General features: G+C 40.8%; 1 protein-coding gene across 3 annotated transcripts in view; it reads right to left on the bottom strand.

The window, feature by feature from the left end:
- Nucleotides 1-289: 289 nt before the first annotated feature.
- The window catches only part of ATG4C (autophagy related 4C cysteine peptidase), a 33,760-nt gene continuing 12,160 nt past the window's right edge, over nt 290-21,889 (bottom strand). For 2 of the 3 annotated variants that reach the window (XM_027463308.3, XM_027463307.3), the window contains 4 exons: nt 17,071-17,149; nt 16,333-16,409; nt 11,956-12,075; nt 6,620-7,886 (listed from right to left, as the gene is read on the bottom strand). In XM_027463308.3, the coding sequence (XP_027319109.1) occupies nt 7,716-7,886; nt 11,956-12,075; nt 16,333-16,409; nt 17,071-17,149 (447 nt within the window). In that variant the 3' untranslated portion in view covers nt 6,620-7,715. Of the gene's footprint in view, nt 429-3,179; nt 3,326-6,619; nt 7,887-11,955; nt 12,076-16,332; nt 16,410-17,070; nt 17,150-21,889 lie in introns of those variants that run through there. The other variant, XR_011810840.1, reaches the window with a different exon arrangement.

Raw genomic sequence — 21,889 nt, 5'->3', positions numbered from 1 at the left:
GTTACACAGTCACAATTAAAATTGCTTCACTATTGCTTCATACCATCTTTTTTAAAGTGAAGACAGTGAATCAATTCTTCTATTCTTTGTTTACCATCAGACAAGTAACTTTTTCCCATACGGATGGAGAAACCCGAGGCCATGCTCCTATTAATACAAGAATTTGTATTAGCATGAAAACAACAAACCACTGGTTGAACTGTGAAAGCCAAAGCACTTCATATATTTGCAAAGACATGAGCTTGTTGTATTTGACAAGTACTTTATTCTGTGTTTCCTCATTGCTATAAAACAGATTGTCCTCTCACCTGCTTTAGGGGAGGCAGAAAAGTGTCTGAACTGAGGTTTTGACCTTGATCCTGTTGAGATCACAGTTCATAGTGGAAGTGTCTCTCTGTGATCAGCTGAATCTCTTTCTCCATGAACCTCTGAAAAAAAAAAAAAACACAACAGTTTTCTGTTTGAACTCTCCATCTTAATGCATCTGTATCTAGGACTTTGTTTTGGGCTACTGCAGAGTTACAAAGTTCGGATTTGTACTTCTGATTATGGCTCTCTGCAGCTTGAAGGAGTCAGATGCCTTTATATAGTGTTATTTGTAAGTGGGGGTTATCATATTACTGAGTGTAGATTTTTTTAATTTCTGTGCTACTGTGCTCTGCTGCTTTGATCTCTAGGGAGCAAGGGCATGGAAGGGAACAACCTGCATCTTCAAGTCCAGCCCCCCGAAAGCATGGCCAGCACAAAATCCTGAAAGATCTTGGTAACAGAGAGGGAATTTACAAATGAATCCTTGAAAGAGGTGAGTCTCAGAATATATTCATTTTTCATTTGTAGAGGCCAGGGCATAGACTCTACCACTGGAACCAGAACATAATGGCAGGTTTTGAGGGGCACTTTATGAACCTCCATAACTTCCTTATATTCTGAAAGTACCTTGCAAGCACTCAGCCTAAGGACTGATCTCTGATTAGTTTATTGTCCAGCAATTTAGGAGAACAGGTTGGCTGTGTTTTTTCACCAACAGTATGAAGTGCTTCACTAGATTTGTGCTTGTTGGAGGAACAATAATCCACAAGAGAAAATACTTCTTTTTCTACTTCCTCTTCTAAAAAATGTAGACTCTTTAAGCACCTCCACAGTTTCTGCCACGTCAATTTCATTGTGTTTTAATTTTCTTTAACAGAAGTTGACATTTACGTTTTAGAAAGAAAATCCTCTCCTAGGCTTAATTAGGGCACTGATTGAGACAGGGTGGCAATAACCTCCCCCGCTTCTTCCAGGTAAGACAAAACCCAAGCCACCTTGCTCCACAAGTCAGCCCACATCAATAAAGAAGCTGTGGGCATGTGCTGTGTGCCACACCAAGACCAGCACAACGCTGCAGTTACAACCCCCTTTGCCTCTTGTCTGCCTTCGGATAGGGACAAGAGTCCAGTCCCAGTCCTGGGCATCCCCCAGGTGGTCCTGTTACCTTGGGTGACCTTATCCACTGACCCAGCAAACTGACGGGTGTGGATAAATACCTAAAATATTGACTTTAATAATGTTCCCTTGGGACATGGCGATTCGTTGGCAGGATCAGAGTGTAAGAAAGGAGTGGGTGGAAAATAAGACTAATGCGTGAATGCTGAGGGGAAAATGCACAAAGCCTTGGTTTTAACACATGCCTGCACACCCACTAGCGCTAGGTGAAAACAGCAAACATTTATTTGTGCATCTTCTTGCATAAATAAAACCCTGCTGATTTGCTTTGATGGCATTTACGACCACATTTATTCATAAACATTAGAGTGAGCAAGTTTTTATTTGCAGGAGCGTTCATAGAAAACAAAAGCGTCGTGAATTCTGGTGTAAATAAATACCAGAGAGCTCTCACACAAGAAGGGCTTCTGCAGTCATTAAGTAAAGCTCTTTTTGCTATTCACACTGTGGATTCAAACAATTACAGCTGCCCGTGAACTGCTTACAAACAGGGAAGGGAACTGTTTATAAAGCTCAGTTAGCCTCAATTAGGCAACAGAAATCATCTCATGAAGATAACCAGTCATACGGTCAAATGATGATTACTCAGGGCTCAATCCTGACTCACTCAAACAAATGCCTTTTTACATCTTGTTGGCAGTGGAGATAAGTTACCAGCATTTTATGACCTCCTTTACATGACGTGGTATTGTCTAACCAAGGTGGCACCAGGCTGTAACACGGTTTTACACTGGGAAGCAGCTAGAGTCTAGCAAGGGCTGGCCAAAGGGATGGCACAGGAGTGCTCAGCAGGAGTGCTGCTGTGCCATTTCCACCCAACTGTGATCCGCAGCCCTCGGCACAGGATGAGGGAAATGTGCTCCAAGCACTAAGAAAGATTGCAGCCATGCTCCCAAATGATGCACAGCAAGACCACAAAGTTATCTGGCATATTCTGCCCCCTTGGAGGCTCCTGGTAGCACAAGAAGAGCTGCTGCTTCAGCCTCACCAAAAAGCTGTCCACCCGTGTCACCTGGGATGAAAATGTTTCATGAGCAGAAAGCAGGGTGGGCTGGATTTCAGATGTGCTGTTTGTATTCGTTTGTGGTATTATTGACCTTTCATAACTCACGGTTGCTTTTCATTCCATCATTGGTTTAAGCGATTGTCAATAACTCTGGAAATAAATCAGCTCTCCAGAGTGAGTCCACTTTCTTACTGTAATTAATGGCAAATAGAAGAGACCTTCCCTGCATCCCCAAATCCACTGCCGCACCATGCCTAACAGACACACTAGCCTGCTTTCCATTACCAGAACTTCTTGATTTAGAGGGTTAAGTTAAAATAAAAGCAAAACAAAAAACAAAACTAGAAAAGATTTCCCTGAAGATAAGAAATTTGCAAGCCAAGGGCAAGGCAGAAACCAGGGCAAAGGCTGTTGGTGTCCTCGTGCAGGGCCCAGGCACGGCCAGGGAGTACTCGGGATGGGGCTGGGATTCCTTCAGTCCCATCCACTCTCACTTTTTCAGTTTTCCAGCTGAATTCTCATACTGATAAACAAAAGTGATGCTTAAGTGGCAGTCAGGGTACGTAGAACAACCACTTGTTGTGGCTCTACCCAAGGAGCATGGCGCCCTGCTGGCAGCCAGGCCTACTTGCCGCGTCCTCTCAGAAGCCCAAGGTTGTGTCGACTCCTTGGGGAGCAGCGAACTCACCAGCAGCAGGTCCACACTTCACATGTTTGTGCCTTTTGCCAGGATTAAGGAAGAGTGGGTCTTGCCAGAGCACGAAGACAATGTTGGCCTTAAAAACCAGGTGTGGGGATGCCTGGGGTGACCTCCACCTGTGGTTGCTGCTGCACCTGTAGGAAATACAAGAGCTGCCTTCATGTCGTTCTTATGGTTGCCTACTTATGTTGTTGTAGAGGGGTGACTAGGGGGATAGTCTAGGGGGATAACATAACTGCCAAGTGAGAAATGTGCTGGGTGGACTCCATCTTGCTGTACCCACAGGAGCGGAGCTGCTTTGAGACCTTCAGGATCAAATTAGGGAAGCCTCAGTTTTCCATAGCTGCAGGAGCACTGGGGACCAGCAAGAGGAGAACCAGGCCTTAAAGGAGAGGCAACACAAGCAACTCTGCTGGTGGCCACAAATGGGCTCTGACTGGGTGATGGCCTTGAGGTCCTTTGTGCTGCACCCCGTGGGCTACCCACACTTCAATCCCAGACGCAGCAGGGAGGGACAACCCCGAGCACCTTCACCTGCAGATCGGGAAGCATGACAGGCTTTGCTCACTGGTCAGTGAGAGACAAGTCAAGGGGAACCCTGCAGACTCACAAAATGGAGCCAGTCTTTTTCTGAGAAGGGGAAGAAAGAGTCCCAGCTACTCATTTAGTGTCCTAGGGCTGCTAATATTAGTGTCAAGCTAATATTAGGTATTATAAACACACAAAGAAAGGTAATTAGGTGATTCAAGATCAGACTTCTCTGCAAAGAACAACTATTTGCCACCTTCTGGGGTACGTGCAGTCTGGTTCAGTCAGGCCAGCGAGTCATCAGTCAGTGATTCGCGGCAGTCCTTTAAGGAAATAGGCCACTGCTGGGTGTGTGAGTAACTAATGCTCATTTGGTTTGTGTTTGAAGGCAGCAGCAGCAACAGTGATGACACAAATTAATTGCACAGTTTTCAGGAGATAATGCAGACGAGGTAAAGAGAATTACTATGCGATTAACATAGTTTCCAATTAAAGTCCCCTGTAGTTACTGAAAAACATTAATTTCTAGTAACTTGGTAATTTAACTTGTGTCACCACTGTACATGGATCTTCAGCACCAGGGCAACTTGTGGGCTTGTCTACACCAAGTCTTGTATGAGAAACTTGGAAAAAAAAAAAAAAACACAACTGAAAATAGCTATTAGTTTTATCAGCCACTTATAGCTGGCTTCAAATAAAATGGCACTGTGGTAAACAAAAGGATTTGGTAACAGATTAAGGAAGCACACTGAACAATGGCAGCTGTTCCAGCAGTGAAATCTTGCCTTTAGTTTTAAAAGGAAAAAAAAAAAAAAAAAAATTTAAATTTAGCAATGGTTTTCAACCGTTATGTTTCTTTATGAACAAGTTGCAAGAGGGCTGAGACAAATGAAACTATTTCTCCCTTACAGATAAGTTTGCTGTTGGGGTGGTAGAATTACATTTTTCTTTTTAACACATATACCCTAGCTCTTATATTTCCATTTGACCATTCCTATTACAGCAGTACCAAACCAAAAGCCCTTTTATTAGCAGCGCATTTCCAAAGACAGAGCTAGCTTCAGTGGTACGTGCACGTGGGATTTTTGGAGGTACCTGAACTTCAGCCAGTGGAGCTGAGGAAAAGGGGAAATAAATCCTTTGGCTCCCAGCTGGGGTCAAAGATCTCCATGGTCTGTGTGTGAGCGTAAGGCAGGTCAATGGGTACAAAGGCCTGGGCATGGAAAACTTGCAAAGGATGGGTCTCAGCCAGGCCTTGTGGTCTCAGCTGGGCCTCAGTGTGAGCTCAGGGGGCCACACGGCAGCAGCCCGACCTCCCCCAGCCTCCAGCCTCTGGGCTTGTCCCTGAAAGGCTGTGAGGTTAAACCCCAAGGGGTCACAGGCCTCTGTGTAGGTCTGGAGTGAAAAAAGATGGATATTGGTGTCGTGCAGGTTCTGGCATTTTCAACAACACACCGTCAGGGAAAAGCCCAGTGCACAACTCGCTATTTTTCTGTGTTTTACAAAACTGAGGGCTGCTCTCAACTTCATTACACATATTGTAGACTCCCGTGCTTTAAAGCCTCTGGAGCTTATTACATTTTATTATTATTACTACAACAACAGAAGTTGTAAATGGGAAAGACGTTATTGATTCAACTAATGTGCTGAATGCAGGATTGCTCTTTACTGTGCATTTGTTAGCCTTTGGGCCAGTCTGCTTCTGAACAGCCTGACACGGGAAGACTTCTGACAATGCTGTGTGAGTAGCACACAGCCTGGCATTCCCCTCTAGGAAGCTTTTCCTTGGCTGTCTTCCCCTCTGCTGAAGATGTACGGCCTCTTGCCGTTCCCTCCAACTCCTCCTCAGCAGTGCAGGCAGAGTGTGCATTTGTAAACTGTCCTGCTTCCCTCTCACCCCGAGCTCTCTTCAGCCACAGCCTACCAAAGGCCCAGAGCTCCGAGTTTATCTTCCTTAAATCTGTCCCTGCAGGCTCCCGATCATTTTTACTGTTCTTCTGCGACCTTTAATTAGTTAATGCCTTCCTCACGGAAAGGTAAGCAGACAGGAGAGCATCAGTGAGACCAGATTATGCCAAATGTATCCCCCCGCTCCGTGACAGCTTTTAGTGATGCAGCATAGAACTGCATTTTTGGTTCTTAAATGGGAAAGCAAAGTACAACTTTGTGTGTAATTTCCTCTCCACTGTTACCCAAAGGAACCACTTGACACTTTTGCATTATTTTTGCTAGAGCTACATTAACTTGAGCTTCACTAAACAGAAGTCTTCTATTTTCTGGTTCTCACTGACATTCACAATTCCCCTCCTTTTGACATCTAAATTCCATAAATATGTTGTTTACTCCCTCTTCTGGGCTATTAATGGAAAATACTAAGTAAGATCCAATCCGAACACCCTCACATACACATGCAGCATGTAAAAACACCGTGCCAATTATTAGTATGATTTAACAGTGCAGAGGTTACTAATTCAGACAAATGTGGTTTCTGCTGTTGTTGTTTTGTTTGTTTGTTTTTCCTGAGAACGAGTGAAACCACAAATAATCTCATTTTGGCTTTTCAGAATATTAATTCAATTAACACCTGAAGATGCACACCCCAGCTCTGACATGTACATATGATTTAGTTCTGCCTGACATCTAGCTGTTAGTCACTTTTTTTCCCAGAAAATAAGCTTTTTTAATGTGTACACGTTATCTATCCAAATAAGCATCAGATTTGTGTCTTCTGTGCCTGAATGGCACTTAGAATGGGTTAACATTTGGTTTACAACACAACAATTAAATTTGTCTTTATTACACATAAACAGAGTATTTGCACTTTAATTATTTTTTTTTTTTAGATGTGGGGTTACATTCATTCTTAGAGGACCTGGTATTAATAAAGGAGGCACATGCAGTTAATGTTTTCACACCTTTTATTTTCCAAGCAGTGTTAATACATAGTTTAAATATTGCATTTGTTAAAACACAGAACTATTTATGTACATTTCTTTGCAGTTTGAGAACACACACCATCAAGTAATCATTTGTACAGTAATAACATATCAAAAAAAATAATTCACACCCCAAAATTTTAAATATCCAGACCCCATTTGCTTTGATCTAAAAGCTGCGCTAGTAGGAAAGAAGCCTCAACATTATAATAGCTGAAACAGGAAACAAACACCACTCCTTTCTAATAATTGTTTTTAGCTGCTTTGATTGGTTGCAGTTAATTTAATAGTATAACCTTTAAAAATTGTGGGGCAAGGTAATACTTTATCTTCACTCCTCAAATTAAGGTTCCAAAGCTGGCTTAATGAGACACCATTATAAAATCATACTGCTAAATAGTATCTTAACTCACAATTCAGCCTATATAATTATATCAGTATTGCAACTGGCAATTACTTCTGATATATCAAACTTACATCCTGGGCAGCGCAGTGGAAGAGAGGTATGTTGCAATTACCACATTAACTATTATCTGGGCTTAGGAAGTGAAACAGGTTAGAGTTCTACCCTTACAACAAGAATTACTCAAATTTTGCTTACAAACAGAAATAAGATGGTCTCAAAACCCACAGATATGTGCCCATGACATAAAACCAACACATATTTGACAGCCTCTGCTCAGGATTTGTCCCAGACCGAAACAACCCTAGGATCACATTCAGGCTTACGGCCAGCCCAGCTTTTTCAGAGGGCGAGACCAGGACGCAGGCACATTTCAGCACACCTGCCTCTAAACAATGCCATCTATCTTCACTAGCACGATGCGACATTACACTCATCCAACTAGTAGTGAACAAAAATAATTAGTAAGTACATTTATAAATGACATTTTAAAGACTATTAACATATAAAACATTATCATCTTTATGAAAATAGACCAATTTCAGCACAGCTAGCCTTTCTGGAAGAGAAGAACTATTATTATTATTTAAAAAAAAAAAAAAAAAAAAAGACAAGTGTTCTCCTGGACAGCTGCCAATAATCTAGTGTAAAATGTCCTTAAAGCAAGACAAACTCCTCTGTACTAAATCTTTTTAATCTTTTCTTTTCATCCTCAGAGAAAAGGTCATTTTCTTCACGGAGTGGACTGGAAGCAAAGTCATAGTCTCTAGAATGACCCTTTACAAAAGTAAACAAGGGGTATTTCTCCTTAGATGAAGATTTCAGCATCTACAACGTAGAACACATACCAGATAAAATGTTAAACTGGATTTGAAGAAATACAGTAAGCAGCAATATTGATGTAATTATGACTGTAAAATGAAAAATGCATTTTTTATTTTCATTTTCATATTAAAACAAAAGCATCGCACAATCTAAACATCTCCTCCTCCTTTGAAACAAACATCTACTTCTATTTCTTCTCCTTCAGACAGTGAATAGCTTCATTCACAATTTTATGCCTAACCCTGCAACTTGTTCGTACAGATCACCTCTACATACAGAACGCAGATTGCTTCAGTGCAGCTTGAGATCTTGTAAGATTAAAATATATTTATCTACAAAACAGTTAATGCCCGTAACACTCTCCTCAGACACAGGTACGAATTCTGGAGCACTTAAACAACCCAAGAGATATTTTTGGTGTAGAATCAGTATGTACAATCTCAACACATCAGTATGTACAATGTCAACACTGAATAAAAGCAGAAATATATATACTTAAGTTAAACAAGAGCACGTGGTTAAAAATACATTGACAATGGGCACCAAAAATCTATATTTATAAATAAGAGAACTGAGCATACAGGATGAGGATAGTAGGAAACGATAAATACTTGAACAACAACCACCACACCTGCTACTAGTAGCAGATACTAATCCTCCAAATACTGACAGTCATTTCCACTTTTCAGGCTGTTTTGACAACTGTTCACCGATTTTATTCATCTATTTCCTACCTGCTTTGAAAAAACACTCGGTAGACAGCGATGCAGTGACATGTAGAACTATACTAGCCTACAGGTATCCGCTGTGTGGAACTAAAACCTCTAAACATTGTTTTAAGGAGATACACTCAATGTAAAGCAGCAAAAAAATCTTTAAAGAGTAGGACCTATTTTTAAAGACACAACTGGGAGGCTGGAAAGAAAAAAAAATCACTCCTTGATTTTCACTGTGGTCTGAAATTTTCCCCTTTACTCTAGCCTACTTTAACTGCATTTGGTTATTTTGATGTGAAACCTGGGAAAAGGGGAAGGAGATACAGAAAAGATGTACACACAGTAACAAGCAAAAGCAAATAATAGTAACAAGTATTTGTGGAAGAAAGGAAAAATGCTGGTCTGGAAATAAAGTGTTTCTGAGTCTTGCACAACTAGGTAAGTGGATGCAAAGCCTCTCATTTCTAGGGGTTGAAAACAAGCTGGGTTAGGAAGAACCGAAATTTGGAGCCATACGAAGGTCTGTGAAGTGGATGGCTGGACTTCTCTTAGGAGCTGGATGGCTGGCCAGCTCCTAACTGCAAATCTGCAACAGAAAACTTACCCAAATACCTCATCTCAGGGAAGCCACATGTTCACAGAGAGCACCTATAAAGACGGTCCCTCCAGCTGAGGACAGCAACACCTGCAGCGACGCTGCTGCTGTCTGTTGAACTTCCCCAAAGATCCCTTCCTACCGTGCCAGGAACATCGCTCTCCAGTTACCCAAGGAGGCAATGAAATACTAAATTCATCAACTAGCCCGACAAGCAGGAGCTGAGTGGATCTTGGTTAAGGTTACTGCAATGATTATCAAGCTACATCTCACTCAGTGATCACAGGTAATAAATACCTGATTTTACCTACTAAGTTTCATTTGTTTTATAAAAAGTAAATTGTCCAAAGCTATGTCCTTTATGACTTTGAGAAGGCACCACAGAGGGCATTTTCCGAAGTCCAGATTTTTAAGAGTACTTCACACCCAGCAGTTCTGAAGCTCCATGGATGAGACTGGTTCATAGTATCAGTGCAAAAATTAAGAATACAGATCTATGACATTTACATTACAGCTGAAATTACCCTAGGCAAAGCCAGTGAATAAACTTTAGAAACATGGTTTCTGCTCTCAGTTTTGCTGGGGATATCCTACGTAATTCAAAGTAACCAAGTGTTAGACCCTGGGCCATAACTTAGTATAATAATTCTCTAATTAAGAATGCCATTGGGCAGATCTGTTTCACTTGCAAGCTCTTTAGGTAACACTGTGATGATTTCTACAGCTTATTTAATAAAACATCAATATTTTTTTAGGATTTCAGTGTTAAACAGGACTCACACTGTTGCCACTGCAATAATTCATTTTTGTACTGAGCTGCATCCAAGCTCAATGAGCAGTCAGTTCAGTTCTTCGGAGAACTTTCTCCTTAGAACCTGGGCTACAAACAGTGAAGTGCAGTTTGGCCCAAGTGGATTATTAATTTGCAGCCATGAATTGTGGTAAGGGAATGATTCATTGCATTAGCAGAAAGGCAAGGCTGGTATCAGCAGTAAAGCAGCAGCAGAGGCTGCAGCCAGGGAGAGGCAGAAGCTTCCTTCCCCGGTGCTGTGCAGGACTGGAGCTTCTTGCTGACCTCCTGGATGTGCCACGTGGAGCCAAGAAGCCAGGCAGGAGTGGCCATGCCTGCTGGGTATTCATGCTGGAAATAAATCTACTGACTATTTAATTCTAAGTATTATTACACTGCTTACTAACACCTACCTAACTAGCAAGTACAGAATGCAATTTGGATGGATTTTCACCATTCACTCTATTTGGGCCCTTGATTTCAGATTTCTCTATCACTGAATAAATGGCTCATCAGGTTTATCCTCACACAATAAAAGCAAAATCTTTCCTCCCACCTCTTACAACCCACAAAAGCAGCAGGAATCTGAATTTGTTAGTCTGGCCTATACAGTGAGAGTACACTGTGCTAATAGTGCCAAGTTAGAGCACTCAAATTGCAAACAAAGGGAAAAATAATGGAGGAGAGCAGGAAAAAAACAAAGGATGTGAAGGACGGACTGAAAGATCATAGGATGTTTTTCGCATGGTATTTGTATCCAAACTTTCCTCTGCTATGAAACTTACTGTGTCTGAAATACGTTGATACAAGATAATGTCATCAACATTAAAGAACTTCTATCTGAAGTGCTAGGAGAGTAGTTCAAAGACTTCAATCAGACCTGGCCATTTTCACAACAGATTATTAGGGGAAGAAATGTACTTCAGCCCAAATTCAAAAGAAAAGTGGGAAAAAAAAAAAAAAAAAGAGAGAGAGAACTTCCAATGCAGGTGATTTTGTAATTAAATTTTTACCTCTCTGTATGAGAACCAAAAAAAAACTTCAACATCAGTCAAAATCTACCAAACCTTATACCCGGTAAGAAGTTTAAAATCCTGCTTTAGCTATAATACTAACGCTGCTTAACAGGACATTCAAAATATGCAAGAATTAATGTTTGTGCAATACTTATGCTAAGTAATATGGTTTGAATATTAGTATCACAAATATCTTCACTGCCACTGAGTCTTTCACAGACCTTTTTTAAATCACAAAGCATGGTTATTGGCTACCACAGTTAATATATTAATAAATCTGTACTTCAAATATTCATATATGGGATAATCAAGAAAAAAAAAGTCAATTAGATTTGAACCTAAGTAAACCTATACCTGTATTTTTCAAGTGGAAGGACATGATCAGACAGATTTACTGGGTGATACCCGCTCCGCTGACTTCCAAACATTGTTACCCAATCATGAGCACGCTGCTTTACATTGAAATGCAATCAGAAAAAGCACTTATGCTAACAAGAAATAATATACAATTTTGGCTTGATCAAATACTTTCATTAAAAAAAAAAAAATCTTCCCAAGGGATTTATTGCCTTTTAAAAATTCCTCATCAGGTACCGGTAATTCCAGCACCTCGGCAGGGTGGCTGCAGAAGGATTTTCACTTCAATAGTGCCACCTCGTGGAGCTGCCATGTGCCATCCTGGCTGCCCGGCTCCGGCTTTGTTTGGAGCCCTTCACTTTGCTCTGTTAGCGACAGCCTCGCAACACGCGGCTCGGTTCTGCCCAGGTTTTATGTATTGGTAAAAACAGACGAAATGAAAAACAATCTGGATTTCTCACGCTTATAAATTCAGCAATAAATATCAAGAAAAGAATTACTGGTATTTAGTAAAGCTGTGCTGATCCTCTGCCCTTACCCCTACAGAGCACACATGCTGTTCTGGCTGAGCAATCGATTTTGCAACTTCGACACCTACCTTGGTAATTTCTTCAGAAGCCTTCTCAAAGTCCTGCACAGTTCTACAATAAAATCCTATCGTACAGCTCGGATCCATTTTTTTGAATGACATCTTTTTGGGAGACGGACAGTGGAATGACTGCAATTTGCAAGATTAAAAAACAGGAAATGGATTAAGGTTGAGAACGGCACAGAGCAACGCATTTACTTTTTCCTTTTTCTTTAACCGACAGCTTTGACATCCAACCCGCTCTGTCACCTGCATTAAACCCCAGCACATGTCCCTGAAGTTGTTTCTTCCAACCCCCACCCAAAGAGATTCTGGAAATTTGACTCTCCACACGTGGAAAGCCTCTTGCTGTTTGTGCTGCATTCACCAAACTTGCATGTAGCACCACGTTAGTTTGAAATCTGTCAGAGGTCCGCCGCTCCAAGCAGCCCTGTATGAATATTCCCAAGGCAGAGGAGGTGAATGCTCTTCTGCAAATTGAATTTGTAACAGCTTTTGCACTATCTTACAATTACTGCTTTACTACCACCGCCCATTGCCCCTTTCCCTCCCCCTGCCTCTATAAAAGAGGCATAATGGGATAAACCAACCTCATCTGTTTTCCTTGAGTGAATTAAATGGGTTAAAAAACGCACACACAAAAGCAAAACTGTATTACAGAAGCCCACAAGTATGAAAAACAAAAGCATGCCCTGCTTTATAAATACTTTTCTCCCTAATGTGGAATCTCTTTCCTTGACAAATTACGCTCTGACAGTGCTGTGAACTGACGCTATCAGCAGCCGTGGTGTAAAAGAAAAAAAAAAACTAACAACAAAACAGTCTTCCCTCCACTCTCATTCACAGTTCCTGAGAGAAAAGATAACAAACGTGTGCTTTACCATCATTATGATGTGTGTTCATTTATTAGAGGGATTGTAGCTTTGGTGAAGCTCATCATCTGCAATTATTGCCTAGGTGGAAGCCACCCCCTGCGAGGCAGTCCCGGCGGTTCTGCAGCCAGCAGGCAGGGCCAGCAGCTCCGCCAGCCCGCTGCACCACCAGCGCTGCTGCCACGGCTGCTCAGCACCACAAACAAACGTTAACACGCTGGGTCGGCACCGCTCCACGACGGAGACACCCCCGTGCTAAAATACAGATTTTATTTTTCCTGCACTTCCCACGGCGATCGATATTCCCCGGGGACTGCTCCGTGCTGCTTCCTTCCCCGTCTCCTTGCATGCAGCGTGTCGGCAGCTCCTGGCACAGCGCGGGGCCAGGGCAGCTCGCTGCCACAGCCTCAGCACCACCACCTTTCCTCGGCTGCCATCTGATTTGACCACAGCAACATCAAGCAGTCTGTACTGTAGGCTAGAACCCATTTGATATTTAATTCTTTTTTTTTTTTTGCTCATCAGAAAAGTCAATCTGCAGAAGGCGACAGCACTTGTTCCCTACCCGGAGAGTATCTGGCAGTGCAGGAGTTTCACCTGCTGAAGGGTATTGCTCTTAGCTTGTGATTACAAACCTGAGAGGTATTTGTATTAAAACTCTGCTAAAAAAAAAAAATCTAAGCAAAGATTAGAAATAATATTTATACAAGACTGATTTTTATTTTTTTTTTCCTAATTCTGTTCAGACTTTCTCTGCAGAAATTGCAGGCTGAATATTCATCCCTGAGTCCTCAAAAGCGCAAACTGAATTCCACCTTACACATCACATTGCAACAAGATTCCCACCACACTTGTGCTGCACCATTCAGGGCAGTGTTCTTAATGCTACACCAATCACTGTACAACAAAAGAAGTGGAAAGGCTTTTTTCTTTTTTTTTCACTCCTCCAAACAAATGGATTCTGGAAGCCAATACAGAGTGGATTGATTTCCAACTTATTCTGGACAATTTGTCAATTTTGAAAATACTCCCCACAGATAAATCTAACAAGCAACTATCCACACTAAGAAAGCAATTTCTGTTTACTTTTGACATTTCTGGACAAAGATATAATACTATTAAATGCACTAAGCATTAAATTGCAATATATTTTCCGTCTGCAGAAAAGCATTAGGATGCGATCAAGCCAAGCTGGCAGCTTGTGTACCTTCAAAATACATTTTAAAACCTTATTATTTGGAAATTCATATTAATGCCAGCCTGCAGCATAATCTGGAGGATTAGTCATGGGAACAGAAGCCAAAGAGATGTGTACTTTTTGTAGCTTGCCCACTGAGCTCCAGCGTGACCTTAAGGAAGTCACTTCAGCTCTACATCTCCGTGCTCTTCCCACCTTTTGTCTGGCTTACCCAATTAAACTGTAAAATCTTCAGAGAAGGCACCGTATTTTACAACAGTTATTAGCATAAAGGGGCAAAGATCTTGGTTATAATCTCTGGCTGCTGCCACAATGCAGTAGCAAAATAAGTAGAGAACTGGGACTCTCGACAACTCTTCTTCCAAATACCTCAAAGGGGTAAATTCAAAGGTATCTCTGAACAGAATTAAAGTTTTTGCCTATGATATTTTCTGATTCATTTTGCTGAATCTAAAATAGCAACTATGTGGGGTTTTTTTGGTTTTTGTTTTTTGTTTTTTTTTTCAATTCAGAACGTTCTAATATACTAGAGAACCTTAAGACTTCCACATCATGTCACACCAATTAAGGCCTCTTGTTAAGCATAAATACTGAAATTTGTGTTAATGTTTGCTTTTAGTCAGCCCTAGGATTTAACATTACCCCTGTATAAGCCCTTTGATATATGCAATCTCTTTTCCTAGATACTTTTGGATGGTATTTTGATTAAGGTGTTGTGATCAGCTTCAAAATATTACCTCCTTGAAAATGGTATGTTAACAGTTCTTTCTTTTCAAGATAGTAACATACAGGAACACTGATGTTCCCTCCACTGCTCTCTCAGTTGAAGTTAACTCTTAGCTGCTATACAAACAGAAGCCATGATGACGTAGCACTTGATTACATTACCATTTGACTTTCCTTCTAAGTGTAACCTGTCAGTTTAAGACCACCTACCCCATTCTTGAGCTGTGACTTCCACTCTTTACAAGACTTTACTGCAAACTTGCAAGAATCCTGCATTAAGTAACTAATATTTCAGGGGTGGTAGACATAAATCCATATTCCTCTTCCTTATTGAAATGCAACATGTTTTTTTCTGAAGCTCTGTTTCCACGTTTAGGAGTACATAACTTTGCAGAACACCGTGGCAAGAGGAATCACTACTACTAACCAACTCTGCTCCAGCACAGTTGATGCTGTCCTAAGCAGTGGATGTTTTCACACTTTATGAAGGGTTGCTCCGAGGTGCCTAGAAGTTCATGCAGAACTTGACCACACCAATGTCAAAAAGGAGAGTCTGTATGGATGGCAGTGAGTGCTTTTACTGTGAGCACTGTGGCTACTGAGCACTCCATTCTGCAACTGATAATGTTTTCCCATGGTGCTAGTAAATAGAGTCCTTTAATAACCTCTGTTCCATCTATTCTCAATGCAAATTATTTGGAAAGAAGTTAAAGGAAAGGGAAAACACTACTGTAAATAAATAAATAATAATTAAAAAGCATGATTTTTAACAAGTATAGCCTGAAAGGACACATTCATTACACCTTGATGCACCCAGAGAAAGGGAAAGTAAGAACAAACCCAGCACCTATGTTTTCAGATCTGTCAGTTTCTAGGAAACAATTATTCTATAAAAATTGCTGGAGTAAAAATAATAAAACTTGTTAAAAGAAACAGTTGAGGAGAGTTGAGTATTGTTCATCTAGTCAATGACAAACCTCACTGCTAAGCCTCAGTAATTTCACTTGTAGGAAGCTATAAAAGTGACCTGCAAAGTGGTGAGAAGCAAAAATTACATTTAAAACATCCGCCTACCCCAGTTCAGAAATATTAACAATTCCTGGATAAATAATTATCAGACATGCCTGTATAAACTCTGGTTCCAAACTGACTACGCGCACTTACTATTGAGCACTTCAGTAATTCTCTCAATAATGTCCACTGCAACTTGAAATTAAAATAATTTATAAAAACATGACCAAAAAGATAAACTAACCCAATACAAATCCAACTAAATCACGTTTAAGATCTCCAAGTATCGTCTATTTTCTGTGATAGAAAAATACGTAAGTAAACTGATATCTAGTTTTGAGGTTTTCCAGTCATTGAAAAGAAACAGAAAAGTGTTAATGTAACAAAAATTAAAATCTTATATTGAATTTTTAACCTCTGGTCATTTTTGTTGATTATAGGCCTATAAAGAAGGGCAGAACTTTGATAAATAACATGTAACTGTAAAACCATAAAGATGCAGCTAGCTAGAACATCTCTAAATAATTAGTGTTTGATTCATATGGGAAGAAAACAGTGCCAGGTCTATATCCATACTACCTCAAGAGGGAAATCCTTTATGCTGACATCTACAAAAGATTGGCAGTAATGAGGATCCATGTAAATCAAACTGTCATCTACAAGGACAAAACAGAAGACAAGTAATTCAAAAAACACCTTATTATTACACTGCTTACAATCCAATTTCTATGCAGAAAAGCTGAAAAAAACGCCAGCGAGTAACTGCTTGCCAGGCTGATATTCATTGACTGAAGCATAGGTTTTTGCAGGACAGATTAACTTTTGCATAATCAAATATGCTTGTATAAGCAGAATTTTTATAAAGTGATGAGACTGTCATTTAATTTTTGGTGATAAAATTACTTTTACAAACACACAATTATATTCTGGAGTTTGCATATGAAAAATGCATTGTGCTGCTTCAGCCTGACAGGAAGAATATATTGCTTGTCATTTAGGCATCAACTAACACCACTTAAACTAGTAAAAAGTAAATATGTAAATAAGAACTGCCAGACAGTAACAGCAAAGGCTCCTGAAGTTTGGTGAAATGGATAAATTATGCCTTGTTTATGCAACACGGGAAATTAAATGTACATTTTACAGAATCCAATTATTGTATGAGGTAAATGACAAATGACTGGACTTTGGTAGATATGATGAATTAATAAGGTACTCATTTTGCTATTTTAATCATGCTATTTCCCACTGGTCCTATATTAACATCCTAACTCCTAAAGCAAAATATTGAAGAGACATTAACATTAAAACACTAACCTTGAAATCCAGCAAAGTAATATGACTGCTTGGGCTTGCCACCAATGATACCGACACAATACTCAAGGCTTAAAATACCCTACGAGCAAAACATAAAATAATTAGAACAGTGTTAAACAGAAAAAAACGCTAAACTAAATTAAAATCTGCTCTTACTTTACAGTTTTTAGGCATTATTTTTCCCTTTTTTCCTTAAAAAAAAAAAAAAAAAAAAAAAAAAAGGCAGTTGACTTCCAGATTTTCTGGGAATTTACTCAATTTTATAAGCTTGCAACTGACCACAGTGAAAGCCTGCCACCAGACATTCAAGAGAGACTGAGAAATTCTCTTTTTTTCCTGAGGTGCTCAAACATTGAGAGAATTGGCAGTATTATTGTGGGGGAGGAGACAAAACACAATGTCATAACAGTTGAGTGCAGGTTGCATAGTCAAAAGATATCAAAATATTCAGATTTTCAGAGTTTATGTATGTTTACATTCTGGGGTCTTGGAGGCTCTCCTCTTTTTGCATTCAAATGTCTAAGTTTGTCTGGATCGGGGTATGAATTTTTACATCCACATGGAGAAATGCTGTTCAAGAAACAATAATTACAAGATACATCCCTAAAAACAGCAGCCCAAAGAACAAGATCAAATTGAGAGAGAGAAAACAGAAAAGCCCATCAATGTTATGATGTTCTGACCATGAAGATAGGGAATTGGAGCCATCAGTAGCTCACCTCTTTGAGAAAGATGCATCACAAATACACCTATGGGGGTGTAAAGAGAGGTGGGATGAAATCCCAGAATCATTTTTGTCTGGGGGTGCAGAGGAAGGAATGCACTCTCCTGGCTGCTGTAGCTGGGAGCTACTAAGGACAGGAGCTGGGGGAGCCACAGGCCAGTCACAGCGGTGCTGCCAGTGAATTTCTGCTCCTTCATGTTGTAAAGGAGTTGGGATCTGTAATACGTGTCTGTTCTATCACACAAACCGAGATGTATCATTATTTAATGCAACAGCAATTTTACAGCTACACCTTCTAGTGCTGGGGAGGAGATCTACCTGCAGGCACACAGCATTGCCAGGTAAGAACGTTTCAGTAGAGGAATTTCAGTCAATTGCAATGTTACCCACAAGCTCTGCATGCAGTTGCAGATAACAGACACCAAAGAAAACCTCTTGAGGTTTCTGCAAGGCTGTTCAGGATGTTACTGCCCCCAGCTCTGCCTGCAGTGCCCTCAGCACTGCTCATCTTTTGAAGCTGTTGCAGTCTTTGTAGGTGACCAGCACTGATCTTGCCTTGCCTTCTTAGAGTGAAATAACACAATCGCCCAGAGGAGTGAAAGGCTTCTCGCTAAGCCAGCCCCAATGCCAAAGAAGCACTCATCAAAAACACACCACAAACTGAAACCAAACATGCTCATATCCTACTCCTCATTCTAAATATGGTATCAGGAGAAAAAAATAAAACCAGCAATAGCAAGATTATTCTGAAAATAGTTTTAAGGAAAACACATCAGCTCTTAAAGCAGCATTATTAACGTTATTTCTTACAGTGAATGTTCTGGTGAGAATTATAACAATGGAGAGATGCCACTATTATGTGTTTGGTTTGTTATTTTTAATTAAGGGGAAATAAACAAATAAACACAAAGGATAATCACCTCCTATTTGAGGTAAAACTGCTACTTCCCAGGCACTTGCCATTAAGACTTGCTTTCCTGGCTGTGTCACCACCTGGGAGTTCCTCACTCACCTGGTTTATTACATTAAGTACCCACAAAGAAATGAAAGTAGGCATGGAGGCTTCCCCCTTCTCTCCTGCAAAGCTCTTCCTTTCACAAGGCTCTGTTTCTTCACAGGACTTATTAGGATTTTTGTGAGCATTCAGTCCTGGCTTAACAAAGCTCTCCATGAGTTATCCTACCAGCTGCAGAGGGAGGTGAATTTTGCCAACACCGAGCAGTTCTGAAAGCTGAACCCAACTGTTTTAATAAAACTGCAGCCCAAGACCATTAAATACTCTGAAAACCGAGCAGCCTTTAAACATCAGTAAATCACAGGGGCTTTCTGGTGGCACTAGACAAATCTTGGCTGGCCCAAAGTGGGACAGCAATCCAGAAGACAATCACCTGAGCTAAACTGAACTCTCCATTAGCTGGCGGTCATATCCACATCCTCTCCTCTAAGAGATCAGCCATTAAAATCATAACCAGTACATCATCGTTGTCCAAACAGGGAACATTTCTCTCAACAAAATGATTGATGTTTCCTGTTCTAATAACACCAAGCCTTCTTGTTGAGGTAATTTCTTCCCTACTTAGACAATGATAAAGTAACGTAACATAACAAAAACCGTTGTACCTGAGACGCTAACAAAGTCAGCTTCACTGTGGTTTATACAGGTTAAGAGAGGGCTGCTTTAGAAAATGTTCTTTGATGGTTTAACATTACAGAAGGTTTAGCAGATGAGAGGCAAAGGCTGAACCAGTTCATGAGGACACATTCTCTGCCAGTGAAACAGGAAGAGAACAAAGCTATTTAGAGTAATGAATAACTGTTTAATCTATGGAAATTCTCTTGTGAAACTGAATTATAAAATATTTATCAATTTTCATCCATAAATATAAAACCCTTTGTAAAAATTACCTCTTGTACTACATGGTAAAATCTGCATTTTTAACTTTAAGCCAGACCCCAAGAAATTCAGTCACTGCTCAGTGAACAGCCAAGACAGAGACCGGAGTGACTGATACAAGCAATCCAAAGCCCGCTTATCACAGTCTCCTTTATAAGCAAGGGGAAGAGACAGCCCCAGCCCTGGTGTCTGAGCAGCAGCAGTCACCTCTAAGCAAACTGGGATGATGTGGCTGTGCTTTGCAACCCAGGGCCATGAAAATGTATTTCACTCTGGCATCAGAAGTGCTTTTGGTAGCTGAATTGAAGAAAGCAGGGTAGAACTGATCACTGCCACCCATCATAAAAGGCAGCGTTAAAGAACCAGAGCCACTTTTCTTTAGCTGAGGAAGCCTTGGGAAAGTTGCAAAAGCAACTGTTTGTTAGCTTACAAGTGATGAATCAGGAATTGGCTTGAAGGCCTCACCCAGAGAGCAGTGGTCAATGGCTCCATGTCCAGGTGGAGGCCAGTGATGAGTGGTGTCCCTCAGGGGGCTGGGACCACTGCTGTGTAATATCTTTATCAACACAGACAGTGGGATCAAGTGCACCCTCAGCAAGCTTCCAGATGACACCGAGCTGAGTGGGGCAGTTGATACAATAGAAAGAAGGGATGCCATCCAAAGGGACCTGGAGAAGCTGGAGAAGTTGGCCCAGGTGAACTGAATGAGGTTCAAGAAGTCCAAGTGCAGGGTGCTGGGGCAATCCCAGACATGAGGACAGAGTGGGAGAAAAACCGAGAGCAGCCCTGCAAGGAGAGACTTGGGAATCTGGTGGACCTAAAGCTTGTTGTGAGCCAGCATCATCCTGGGCTGTATCAACAGAGAAGTGGCCAGCAGGGGAGGGAGGTGATTGCCCTCCTCTGCTCTGCCTTTGTGTGGCCTCGCTTGGAGCACAGTGCCCAAGCCTGGGACCCTCAGCACAAGGAGGATGTGGGGCTGTTAGATCAGAGGAGGGCCATGGGGATGCTCAAAGGGCTGGAACATGTCTCCTATGAAGCTGGGGCTGTTCAGTCTGGAAAAGAGAAGGATCTGGGGTGACCTCCTTGCAGCTTTGCAATACTTAACAGGGACTTATAAAAAAGATGGAGAACAACTTTTTTCTCAGGCAGATGATAGGACAAGGGGGGCTGGTTTTAAACCTATAAAGAGGAGATTTAGATGAAACATTAGGAGGAAATTTTCACTCAGAGGGTGATGAGGCACTGGAACAGGTTGCCCAGAGAGGTTGTGGATGCCCCATCCCTAAAGGTGTGCAAGACCAGGTTGGATGGGGCCTTGACAAACCTGATCTGGTGGGTGACATCCTGCATGTGGCATGGGGGTGGACCAGATGCAGGTGATTTTTAAAGTCCCTTCCAACCCAAGTCATTCTATTACTTTGTAAGTATCACTAAAATGTGCCATTTTAAAAATTAGAACAGAAATTTAAAGACAGTATTTCCTATGATAAATGGCATCATGGAAAAAGACAAAGCAGCAGGGCTAAGAGAACCCTCTCTCACTAATGTAAATATTATTGTGCTGGAGGTGTAGGAGATTGTCCATTGTGTTACTGTGCACCTTCAAGCATTAGCTCCATAAGTGGAGCCTCCACTAAAAAAAAAAAAAAAAAAAAGGACAGCATAAACCTTTCTCCTTAAGTTTTACTTTTTTTTTTTTTTCCCAGTTCATTTTTATTTGTGGTGACTGCTTACTACTTCTGCATCACTGTCCTTAGAAGCATTCATCCTACTGTCCACATAGCGAAATGATAGTGGAAGTAATGACTAAAGGTGTCACAGAAAGCTATCCCCTCTCTTAGGGGGAAGAAAATGAAAAGGTAGGAACAGACGAGAAACAACCTTAAGCCATTTGACATTTCAGAAAAGAAGAAACAGATTAAGGTGTTTGCTATATTTATATTTTAAAACGCTGACAGATACTTATAGCACAACTCTGGCGGCATATGTAGCTAAATTACCATTTATAATTTGAGCCACTACATTAATGTCTTTTCAGGTAGCTACTTCAGGAGCAGAACAGTTTTCACTGCTTTACCAAGGGACATCATGTGCTCTGCAATTATGTCTGATCTTGTAATAGGGAAATTTAAAATCTGTAAAGTCAAACTTTACAACCTTCAACTGTAAAATCACCACCACACATTTAATAGGTAGAAGAT

The sequence above is a fragment of the Anas platyrhynchos genome, chromosome 8 (genome assembly GCF_047663525.1).
Source record: "Anas platyrhynchos isolate ZD024472 breed Pekin duck chromosome 8, IASCAAS_PekinDuck_T2T, whole genome shotgun sequence".
Classification (NCBI taxonomy): Eukaryota; Metazoa; Chordata; class Aves; order Anseriformes; family Anatidae; genus Anas; species Anas platyrhynchos.
Note: the sequence above shows the minus strand (reverse complement) of the source record. Positions and strands in the feature narration are given on the sequence as shown.